The 12060-nt window shown below is 36.4% G+C and overlaps 1 protein-coding gene across 3 annotated transcripts in view; it reads right to left on the bottom strand.

The window, feature by feature from the left end:
• LOC139933959 (ataxin-10-like) overlaps nucleotides 1-12060 on the bottom strand; it is a 32804-nt gene that overhangs the window by 5574 nt on the left and 15170 nt on the right. For all 3 annotated transcript variants that reach the window (XM_071928203.1, XM_071928205.1, XM_071928204.1), the window contains exons 6-7: nucleotides 10409-10517; nucleotides 4944-5113 (exon numbers count right to left, since the gene is read on the bottom strand). In XM_071928203.1, coding sequence (XP_071784304.1) covers nucleotides 4944-5113; nucleotides 10409-10517 — 279 coding nt within the window. The remainder of the gene's footprint in view (nucleotides 1-4943; nucleotides 5114-10408; nucleotides 10518-12060) is intronic.

The raw sequence follows: 12060 nt of genomic DNA, 5'->3' as shown, positions 1-12060 counted from the left end.
ATCGATACTAATATACATGTACATGTACCTTGTAGGCCCTATATAAGACAATTCAATTTCCAATTAAAGCCACTGAAATGTTACAGACACTCGGGACATTTTTGGTAATTGTCAAAAACTAGCCTTCACAGTTGGTGTATCTCAACATATCCATAAAATAACAAACCTGTACAAATTTGAGCTCAATCGGTCGTTGAAGTTGCGAGACAACAATGAAAGAAAAAACACCCTTGTCATATGAAGTTGTGTCCTTTCAGATGCTTGATGTCGAGACCTCAAATTCTAAATCAGAGGTCTCAAAATCAAATTTGTGGAAAATTACTTCTTTCTCGAAAACTACATTACTTCAGAGGGAGCCGTTTCTCACTACGTTTTATACTGTCAACCTCTCCCATTAAGATTTTATGCCAACAATTATTTTGAGTAATTACCAATAGTGTCCACTGACTTTAACTTAAATCGACACAGTGTTGTTGCGTTACCTTGAAGTCAAACCTATCTGGAAACTTTCAGATAACTAGCAATGTAACAAATCTGCGTCTTAAGTTTGCAGGACCACCTGTTCTTTTGAATATTCTGATTTAATTCATTTTGACTTGAAGCAGGTAGGGCATGGCTCATTCCCATGACAAAGGCACGTCTTTCATTATTGAGTGTATACTGGACCTCTCCATGAAACTGTATCATTCAACTACATATTAAACACTCCAATTTGTAGTTCCTTTAAGCTGTTAAGGTTGGAATTCATCATCCAGCGTGATAATTGGATTGAAATCAGACACTTGTTTTGCTGATCAAGTGCAGTGGCCATAAAACATTGGTCCTACTATACTGGAACCTAATCCACACAGTAATTAATGGACAAAATGGAAAACTAATGATGGATGACATCTAAGAGAAAGTTGTCTTACCAAATGGAATAGACTACTAATTAACTCTTGCTGTAGGCTCCAGAATTTATTACAGGCTAATTAATGATACTGTTGTCTAATACTAACCGACTCCAGATACAACCTACCACGTTGACTAACCAAAACTGCCCCGTACTCTATTTGTTTATTTATTTTTACTGTTACTTTAAGATATGTTTTGCTTTACTCCGTAATACATGTAACTGTTTCCATACGAGAGTATGGAAATTAATGTATCCTTGAATTGAATTGAAATTGTTTAAAGTCTGCATTTGTATCAAATTTTATCCGACAAGTACTATAAATACAGTAACATTTTGCAGATTCTCCCATCTTTAGAAGGAAAAAACAACTTATAAGTAAAACAAAATCCTTAAATAAACCATTGCTTAGATGCGATAATTACAATGTATGGAATGGAAATCTTTGAAAATCGTCTCCAATCTGAAAGCATATTGACTATTTGTAAGAGAAACTACAATTTTAAAGGAATTCAAAGCTAAACATAAGAAAACAACAAATATTCTAACTAATTATGATACAAATGTTGAGACAAAGCAGAGACTTTGACTATTAATTAGAACATTGTATTTTGTTCATGGGTGGGCTGTGAACCCACCTGGTTTAGGAACGTTCTTATTAGAAACCTTCCAATAGCACTGTACAAGTTGAGCCTGTTATATTACATTGTTTCTATACCTAGCTATTCTATTCTATACCTAGCTATTCAACACTTCACATGGGCATCTTACTACTAACAATGCGATAATACCCCATATGAGAACTACCACTATTTACTCAATGTATTAACTAATGAATTTCTCACACTTTGGGATCTTTTCAAACACTTATGACTTACTTACAGCTGTTTGCATTCACAACAATGACCACTTGAAATACTTGATGGATCTTGTAAGTACATGTATGTTAAGACGAGCTTAGGGTGTCTAGTGAGTCACACCAGAAATAGTTTCACTATTCACACAGAACTTGCACAGGATGATTGTATGGTCACAACCCCATCTTTCAAGTAATGAATACACTTTAAAGAAAAAAAAACAACATTTTGATTTATCATTGAAAAAAGGGACCTTGTGAGATGTTTTAAGGAATACAAGAAATGAACAAAATTTTCACATTGCTTGTTAATGGAACTACATAAAACAACTCAGTAAGGCCACTGCAATTTTCCTTGCAAGTACATGTAGGTCTACATGGTCTACACATTGCAAGGCAACAGATAAGTTTCATGCCTTACCAGCAGTTAATTGATAAAATGGGATTGAGTATGAGCTTGACCACCCACCATGTTTGATATAGTCTTACTACATGTACCTAGTCTTACTGAGTATCAAAACCTTATTAGCTCAAAGCTATACCCAGCACCCACATTCAATGACATCTGAGTGCTAATGCTTGGTTTCACAACCCTACACTAATACATAATTTCATAATAAGATACCGTGTATTTGATTTCACTGTTTAAGGCAGTGAACACTATCGGTAATTACTAGAAATAATTTTTACCCCAAAACCTACTTGGTAACAAGCAATAGAGAGCTGTTGATAGTGAAAAATCATATTACATGTATGTACCTACACGTATTAATGCAAACCTTATCTTCCTGAGTAATGCAAGCCTATATACCCTGTAGCCCCATTCACTGACATCTGAGTGCTAATGCTCGGTGTCATAACCCTACACTAATACATAATTTCATAATAAGATGCATACCTTGATTTCACTGTTAAAGGACTACTTATTAAATGCATATTTTACTCACAGTTTAGCCATTTTGAAATTTGCTTTACTTACAAAAAAATTACAGCTTTGAAGACTTAAAAAATAATACAATTTAAAGTAACAAACTGTTATTTTATACACAAAAATTACAACACTTTAAATCAGTTCAAATTTCAAGTGCCTGGCATCTTGACACCACATGAGGGCAGTGTACTCCTTATTTGTTTATTTGTGTATGGTAACAGATGCCATAATATCCCCAAAAGAGCACATAATGTGACAGACACAGATCTGAGATGAAATTCTAGAACGCTCTAGATTGACACAAGTATGACCCTGAATAACCTCAATGAGATGAAAGTCACTTATTTATACAAGAAAGCTTGGAATAGAGTTGGGTTGTTTATCCAATTGATGTGTTTGGAAGTGGAAGGGCAATCACGATTTGAGTACACCATCATTTTAAAAAGAGATGACTATTTAAAGACACTGAACACTATTGGTAACTGTCAAAGACCAGTCTTCGCACTTGGTGTATCTCAACATATGCATAAAATAACAAACCTGTGAAAATTTTAGCTCAATCGGCCGTCAAAGTTGCGAGATAATAATGAAAGAAAAAAACCACCCTTGTCACACGAAGTTGTGTGCTTTCCAGATGCTTGATTTTGAGACCTCAATATCTAAATCTGAGGTCTCGAAATCAAATCCACGGAAAATTACTTCTTTCTCGAAAGTTACGTTACTTCAGAGAGAGCCGTTTCTCACAATGTTTTATACCAAGTAAGGTTTTATGCTAATAATTATTTTGAGTAATTACCAATAGTGTCCACTGCCTTAAAAAAAAGAGCATTTCCAAGTGTTATGGTGGTTTAGTTTTTATGTAAAATGCGTAAAAGTAACACCAAAATGTTTTGTTGGTTTACTACAGCAGCTAAGTGTCCATGTATGAATGGGTCCAGGAGGGAATCTCAATACAAACATCTCCCCTTATATAGCTACAAATATCAACATTATTTGACAAATTATATCGTTAATCCTATGATTTTTCTAACTGTAAATCCTCTAGGTATTTGACATTTATTTGAGAAAATGGTTTCTGCTTCTACTTGGATAGGACAATGATGGACAGGAGCATCTGATGCAGGTAACTTTAACTTGGAGGCAACCTACACACCTTAAACAGACATGCAGATACGTGTCGTTTACGTTAAATGTATTGCTCAATTGCTAAACTACTGAAGCAGTTAGCAATGTCCAAAAACATTTGACGATGAACCTACAATGTACTTTCGCCTCAGGTTACATTTGCCCCCTCGGGTGTACAAATCCCATGGGTCCTGTCAAAGCGTGCATCAATTGTTTTGTTATACCATGGTAAGATTATTATTCCTCTTCTTAAAGTTTTGTTGTCATCTTCAAACATTATAGACTGATTGAATAACCCCTTTGCTGCTATGTCGCCATCTTGTAGGTCAAACCATATGCGCATCTAAACGCGTACATCAAAGAAGCAAGCAGTGTTCCCAGTTTGATTTCTACGGCACAATCACACACACACACGTGCACAAACTCACAGACGCCATGTTGTAGAGCAGATTATTTGAACGGTGATGACATATTCAATACGGTCAATTACGACAGAGTATGCATAGTTTAATAGGCAGATGAAAAGTTGTTGAAATATGAAATAATTCTTGACTGTTTCCCTCAAACCCCCGGCTGTTTTGTACAAAGCGCTGGCAATATACCATTGTTGGGAATGATCAAGGTAACGTACACAGATAAACCAAACTCATGTTACCCTCCGCGCTGTGCATTATGTCAAGCGCTCATCCTTAGCCATGGAACATGTGTCTTTGTATCACATAATGAAATTGGTTCTTGACCGATAAATCTTCACAGTTTTGTTACCAAGGCATAACAAACACAGTGCAGATTGTATGTAATACCGCAGGAGTCAAATCAGATTAGCTTTACAAAAGAAAGTTAGTGGTCGAAAGTTCCGACCTCAGAAGCGTCTTTCTCTCATTGTAGCCTCTACGAGAAAAACTTTGCAAGGAGTCAAACATCAGGCCACTAACTATTTTTTTTTGCAATTATGCCATAGGTTCTTTTGAAGATTATTTACATGTACAACGCAGGTAGTGCGTTGTTGGCATTCCCCCCTTCTGCCCCCCCCCATACCCTCCGTACTGCCCCCCTCTCCCTGTGTGACACTGATGGCACATATTCAATAATGCAACTGTAATTCATATTTGCACACAAAAACAACCTGACTTGAATACCTTATTCTGGTTGGCCTTGTGGTTGTGGCACATGTTACCGATCAGTCGAACTAAATCTCTTTTAAATCCAAACACTGGGTTGGTTTGTGAAATGGAGTCATCTGAAGTCTGAGTGCAAGAGAAAATATTCTTGTCTTTCTTCCCGGCCTTATTTGCTCTATCAAGAAGATCTGTATAGAAATAAAGAGTTTGGGAATGTCAGTTCTCAAGTAGTGAAATGGGTTAAAGGAACACGTTGCCTTGGATCGTTCGAGTTGGTCTTTTAAAAGCGTTTGTAACCGTTTGTTATAAAATGCATATAGTTAGAAAGATGTTTTAAAAGTAGAATACACACACATTTGCCTCAAAACTGCGTGGTTTTCTTTTTACTTTGCGAACTAACACGGTCACCCATTCATAAGAGTCATTTGACTCCCATAAATGGCCATAAAAAATTATGTTCTACTTTTAAAATATCTTTCTAATCATATGCATTTTATAATGAACAGTTACAAATGCTTTTCAAAGATCAACTCGGCGATCCTAGGCAACGTGTTCGTTTACAAATTCATGAACAACCAGGACTGATATAATAAAGGTTAGTATATTGAAGTCTTACATAGCGTACATATCCAACAAACAAGGTACTCAATGCACTCAGATCACAAGTTTCAGAAAGATAGGTTATTGCAGTGATGAAACCCAATTATGTGTAGCACCCTATAGGCCTAAGGGTTAACAAGGTGCTCCGGCGCATTATACAGCAGCTACAGCTGAAGTTGAGGGCGCTGTTCTGTAGCTGCCACTGTTTATTTTTTTCTCCAGTGTTTTGCTTATTTTTATCCGTTTAATCTTTGCTGAGTTTTTCTTTATATTTATTGCTGTCGTGTTTGGTAAGCTTTCTGTGCTTTTGTTTGATATATTTTGATGCTTTTTCCGATCTTGTATTGCTTGTTATTTTCATGTTTTTGATGTACTTTATATCTCTGGTCGGGTTCACTATTTAACGTGTGCTCATCATGGTTGTTGCCTTTAGTGCCCGTTCTCATCTCTTGGTGTTTTTACATCTGATTTTTATCATACATAAGTCACGGGTTCAGACCAATACATGTGTCTGACTAATTTTGTTGTGTCATTTTAACCCTGTCATGGGGTAACATTACAGCTGTGCCGTACTGGGTTTAATTTCTCTAAAGTTCCATTCGTAAAATTAGTTTATTCCTGGTCATGACCCTCCACATGACATAACAATATTAATGGATATTGCCGTTAACCCAGGCCCTCGTATTGGATCCACTAGTAATGACGAGTTGCATTTTATACAGTCAGATAGTTCTCATTCTATCATGTCTAGTAATTCAACTATAATGTATTCCCGTGGTCAGCTTTTTAATATCCAAATATATTAAAAAAGCAAATGGAATTCTTCGGTTCAGGGGTAACAGAGTGGGTCATTGTAACTTTAAGTGTAAAATTCCTGTTCACATTGGTCACCGGCTTGATTATGTTCATAATGAGAGCTTTGGAAAACCGCACTCCTGTCCTTAAACACATTGTTGTAAATCCTGCCGATCCCTCTGATGATCTTTTTAAACTCTGTTGCTTAAATACCAGATCTCTTAAAAATAAAGCAGCTAGTTTTGTTTCTTATGCTATTAATAGTAAGGCTGAGTTGTTTGCCCTTACAGAGACTTGGTTTACAGATTTGGATGTTGCCCACAAGGTTGAAGCAACCCCACCTGGTTTTAGATTGCTTGATCATCCCGGAAAAAACGTGTGGGGGGGAGGCACTGCTTTGTTGTTTCGTGACCATTTGAATGTCAAGAAAATTGCTGGAGATGCACTAGACTCATTTGAGTTTTCAGAATGGTCTGTAGGGATTAATTCGTGTAAATTACGACTTGTAATTATGTATAGGCCTCCTTACTCTGCTAGCCACCCTTGTACAGTTAATCGGTTTATCAATGATTTTGCTGATTATTTAGAATCCATTGTTTTATCTTCTGAACCAGTTTTAATAACTGGGGATTTTAACATTCATGTTGACATCTCTGATGATCCAAACACTATACGTTTTTTGTCACTTCTTGAATCCATGGGTCTCCAGCAACATGTTAACAAACCTACTCATGAGATGGGTCACACACTAGATCTTGTTATTACCAGGAAATCAGATATGGTTCTTAACAGCCCCCCCCCCCGACACCTCACCACCTTTTTTATCATCATTTTTCTGTTATTTGCAATTTGCAACAAAACAAATCTGCTTTACCTGCTAAACAGATTGTTTATAGGGATATTAAATCCATTGACATTAATTGCTTGAAAGGTGACTTAGTCTCTTCTAGGCTGTGCATGGACACTCCTCAAGGTCTTGAGGAGCTTACCAAGTGTTATAATACTACGCTAGCTGGTGCCTATAATTTTGATAGTTTCATACCACTAACCGAGTCACAGGAAAGTATCTTCTTTATAAACTTAGGTCAGGGAATAATGGTATTTTCTTGGAGTATCCTTTTGGTAAAATGTTGACTACATTTGGTGATAGGGCTTTTTCTGTGGCAGCCCCTAAGCTTTGGAATGCGCTACCGCTTCACCATGTTCACATACATAGCGAACAGATACTACATGTAATCTCTTTTAAATGTAATATAAAAACCTATCTTTTTAATACCGCTTTTTAGCTTTTTAATGTCTTCTTCTATGGTCACCCCCTTCTAAACCCCTGTAAGTACACGAGTTCTTTTCCATGCTTTACACAATAGAATATAGAATAGAATAGAATAATGTTTTATTGTCACTTGTAAAAAAACAAATATTAGTACAGTGAAATTCGTTTTGGTTTTGCGTGTCTAAAAATGTTATGTTATATACAAATTACACTAAAAATTAGCCATTTACAAAAATACATGGAAAGACAACACATGGGACCAATGGCTTTACATCCCATCCGAAGAACGAAGCAAAGGTAACCCCCAAGTCAGTAAAGTGTCTTGCCAAAGTACTCAAGGCTGGGGATTCAAACCCACACTCTGCTGATCAGAAACACCAGAGTTTTAATTCGGTGCTCTTAACCGCTCGGCCACGACACTTCACATGACACATGATTCATTCTGAAAACACAGTTCACTAGAATCACTATCGAGTAGAAAAATCTATTTACACATTTTGAGGTAAAACTTCCATTGTGGTCTTTGCACATTATCCATAGACGAATTGTACACTACAAGACAATCACCCAAGCCACACAGAGGTGAAAATATTCCCAAGGAAGGCTCAATGGAAAAATGAATGTGCCAAAGCTAATTTTCCAATAATAAAGTTGACAATGATCACACAAAAAAATCAGATTTGTGGGTGAAGTGTTGACAGACACACACCACAGTGTAGACTCTCTGGAGAGGGGTGGGCTAATTGGGTAGCCAGCAAAATGTAACAACAACCCAGATGCCTACAACTGATGAACGGTTGTCTTCAGGGCTTCATTAAAGACAAAGCAAAGTGATGTGTCATTGTCTACAAATACTGCCAAGATGTCTGCACATTGTTAGAGGTAATATCAGACTTACCATCAAAACTATCATGTTAATGTTCCGAGTAAGACTAACAAGTATTACTGTCTGAAGTACTTTGAAACTTTAAAATTGTTTCAATGGTATCATGTAAGTGAGACAAAGTTCCATTGTGAGCCATGCTAACTTCATTAGCATTGGCTCCATTATTATCAGTTTCTGTATTAAAGGAACACGTTGCCTTGGATCGGATAAGTTGGTCTTTGAAAAGCGTTTGTAATCGTTTGTTATAAAATGCATATGGTTAGAAAGATATTTTAAGAGTAGAATATAAAGTTTCACAATTACCAGTTTTCCTTTTACGTTGCTAACTACCACGGTCAGCCATTTTATGGAGTGAAAGTTTAACAAGATGGCCGACCGTGTTTCTTTGCGAAGTACAATGAAAAGCGTACATTTTGAGGCATGTTTTGTGTGAATCATTATTATACAAACATAACATGGTTTGAGGGTGACTAGTCGATATTAGCTCCCAGAGGAATTGGAAGTTGACAAACTAGTTCCCGAGGCGAAGCCGAGGGATCTAATTTGTCGACAGTCAATACCGAGGGGAGATCATCCACTAGTCACCCGAAATAAACCATGTAATATTTGTTTTACTATACTTCATACATATTCAGTTACGGAACATGAGTTTTGAGAAAGGGAAAATGAAGACTGTGAAATAAAATGCACCAAGTTTGTTCATTAGTCGTTGGATGTCGCTAGAGAGAGGGCTGTTCAGGCGTGTGTACAAAACAGTACCACGATCGTAAAGCACATGACAAGTAGAATAGCTCCCGGGGATGATGTTGCACAATGGTAATGCGCATGACAAGTAGAATGGCTCCCGGGGAGCTATTACTTGTCATGCGCATTGACCACTTGCGTGAATACTCACGTACGGGCTAGGTAATTAGCCAAATTAACACCTAGCACGTGTTGATGAATGGACCAATGAGAACTCGACTCTCGGTAATGAATTTGTTTGAGGTATAGAAAATCTTTTATATCATCCGCTTAAACACCCCCACGCGATGTCCTCTCAACCAATGAAAATGGAGAAACTGTCCTAGGTATTTATGAATGGGTTTTCATGTTCTTGCTTCATTTAGTACATGATCTTTAGACTAAACTGTTCAAAGGCAGTGGACACTATTGGTAATTACTCCAAAACAAAATTATCATCATAAACCCTTTCTTGATTACGAGTAATGGGAAGAGGTTGATATTATAGAACATTGTGAGAAACAGCTCCCTCTTAAGTGACATAGATTTCGAGAAAGAAGTAATTTTTCCAAATTTGATTTTGAGACCTCAAGTTTAGAATTTGAGGTCTCAAAATCAAGCATCAGAAAGCACACAACTTTGTGTGATAATTGGTGTTTTTTTTTTCATTATTATCTTGCAACTTCAACGACCGATTGAGCTCAAATTTTCACAGGTTTGTTATTTTATGCATATGTTAAGACACAACAACTGTGAAGACTAGTCTTTGAGATTTACCAATAGTGTCCACTGTATTTATCATTAGAATTATATTTACTATACCATAAGAAGAATTTAGTAAGTTAACATGTGATTATTAGTAAGTTAACATGTGATTATTAGTTTTCAGACGTTACAATGTTTGAATTATAAAAAAATTCATTAATTTTGCTTTGGTGTTTTTTTTTTTTTTTAACTCATATTGGGTTTGCTTATTATGTCTGAGAATAATGCTGAATATCTTGGATGCAACTGAAGTAAATATCATAAATAGAATGAAGGAAAATAATTCTTTAACTCACTTTATAGATGTGTAGTGATTGTTACACTAACACTGTTTTAACTTAAAATGCTCACATTTTGAAGAGCAATACATTTTAATGAGCAAAAGTACGGTGACGTTACCAAACAAAACAAAAGTCCAAACCCAATCAATGATTTACTTACCAAGACTGCACTCTAGCAAAGACATTCTTTGAAGCAGTGTGCTACTGACTGCAGGCTGACAAGATGCTTCACATAACAAACTTAATAGTTTCATTACCAACTCAGGTTTCTAAAAGATAGGCAAATGAAGACAAAGTAATTAGAGGCACTGAATACGTTTGGTAATTGTCATCAAAGACCATTCATCTTACTTGCTGTATCCCAACATATGCATAAAATAACAAGCCTGTGAGAATTTGGGCTCAATTAGTCATCGAAGTTGCGAGAAAATGATGAAAGAAAAACAACCGTGTTGGACGAATTTGTGTGCTTTCAGATAGGAATAAAAGACATCTTGCTAGAAGTCTTTTAATATTTTAACTAGAAATAACCTCTTTCTCAAAATCTATGCTACTTCAGAGGGAGCCGTTTTTCACAATGTTTTATACTATCAACAGCTCTCCAATACTCGTTACCAAGTCATTTTTTTTAAGTTAATATTTGTTTTCAGTATTTACCAAACATGTACCTTCCCTTTAAGAGATAATTCACTGAAAATGTTTTGACAAAACATTGGTTTATAAGAAGAGTGATATACTAATCTAACACGGTTTGAGGGTGACTAGTCGATATTAGCTCCCCAAGGTATTGGAAGTTGACAAACTAGTTCCCGAGACGAAGCCAAGGGAAATAGTTTGTCAAATACAATACCGAGGGGAGCTCATCGACTAGTCACCAAAAACAAACCATGTTATAAATATTTGTTTTACTATACTTCATACATATTCAGTTACCAGAACATGATGAGTTTTGAGCAAGAGAAAATCATGACTGTGAAACAAAATGCACATAATAAGTTTGTTCATGTGTTGGATGTCGCTAAGAGAGCGCTGTTCGTGAGCGTGTATACAAAACAGTACCACAATCGTACGTACATCACATGACAAGTAGAATAGCCCCTGGGGATGACGTCACGCAATGGTTGTGCGCATGACAAGTAGAACAGCTCCCGGGGAGCTATTACTTGTCATGCGCATTTACCACAATTGCGTAAATACTCACGTGCGCGCTTGTTAATTAGCAAAATTAACACCTGGCACGTGGGTGATGAACGAACCAATGAGAACTCGACTTTGGTCATGAATATGTATGAGGTGTAGTAATAATAATAATCATTTATATAATAATATCAAAGCCTTATATAGCCCAAACAAGGTACTCAAGGCGCTGAGTATAAACTTTCAGAAAGATAGGTTTTTGCAGTGATGAACTCTGAGTAGGCCCTATAGATTTAAATTTAGTATTAATATTATTTATTATTATTTATTCTACCTCAACAGTACAATGTACAGAAAATACAAAACAAGGCAACAATGTAATGGGAAAAACCCAAAACAGAAACAACAAAGCTACAAAACATAATGAGAAAAAAACCAGGAACACCGGGGTGACCCCCTTCTCTTTTCGATAAATGCACAGGGTTCTTTTACATATGTTAATAACACATGGGACCAACGGCTTAATGTCCCATTCGAAGAACGAAGCAATGGTTGTTGCCTGTTTAACTTGTAGCAAGTGAGCAAATCAAGGAGCTAGCTGAGGCAATGGAGAAATCAAATATCTTTGTATGACTTTACTTCTCAATAACATCCTCAATACTTTCATTTATCCAG

This window comes from Asterias amurensis, chromosome 2, assembly GCF_032118995.1.
Source record: "Asterias amurensis chromosome 2, ASM3211899v1".
Lineage (NCBI taxonomy): Eukaryota > Metazoa > Echinodermata > Asteroidea > Forcipulatida > Asteriidae > Asterias > Asterias amurensis.
Note: the sequence above shows the minus strand (reverse complement) of the source record. Positions and strands in the feature narration are given on the sequence as shown.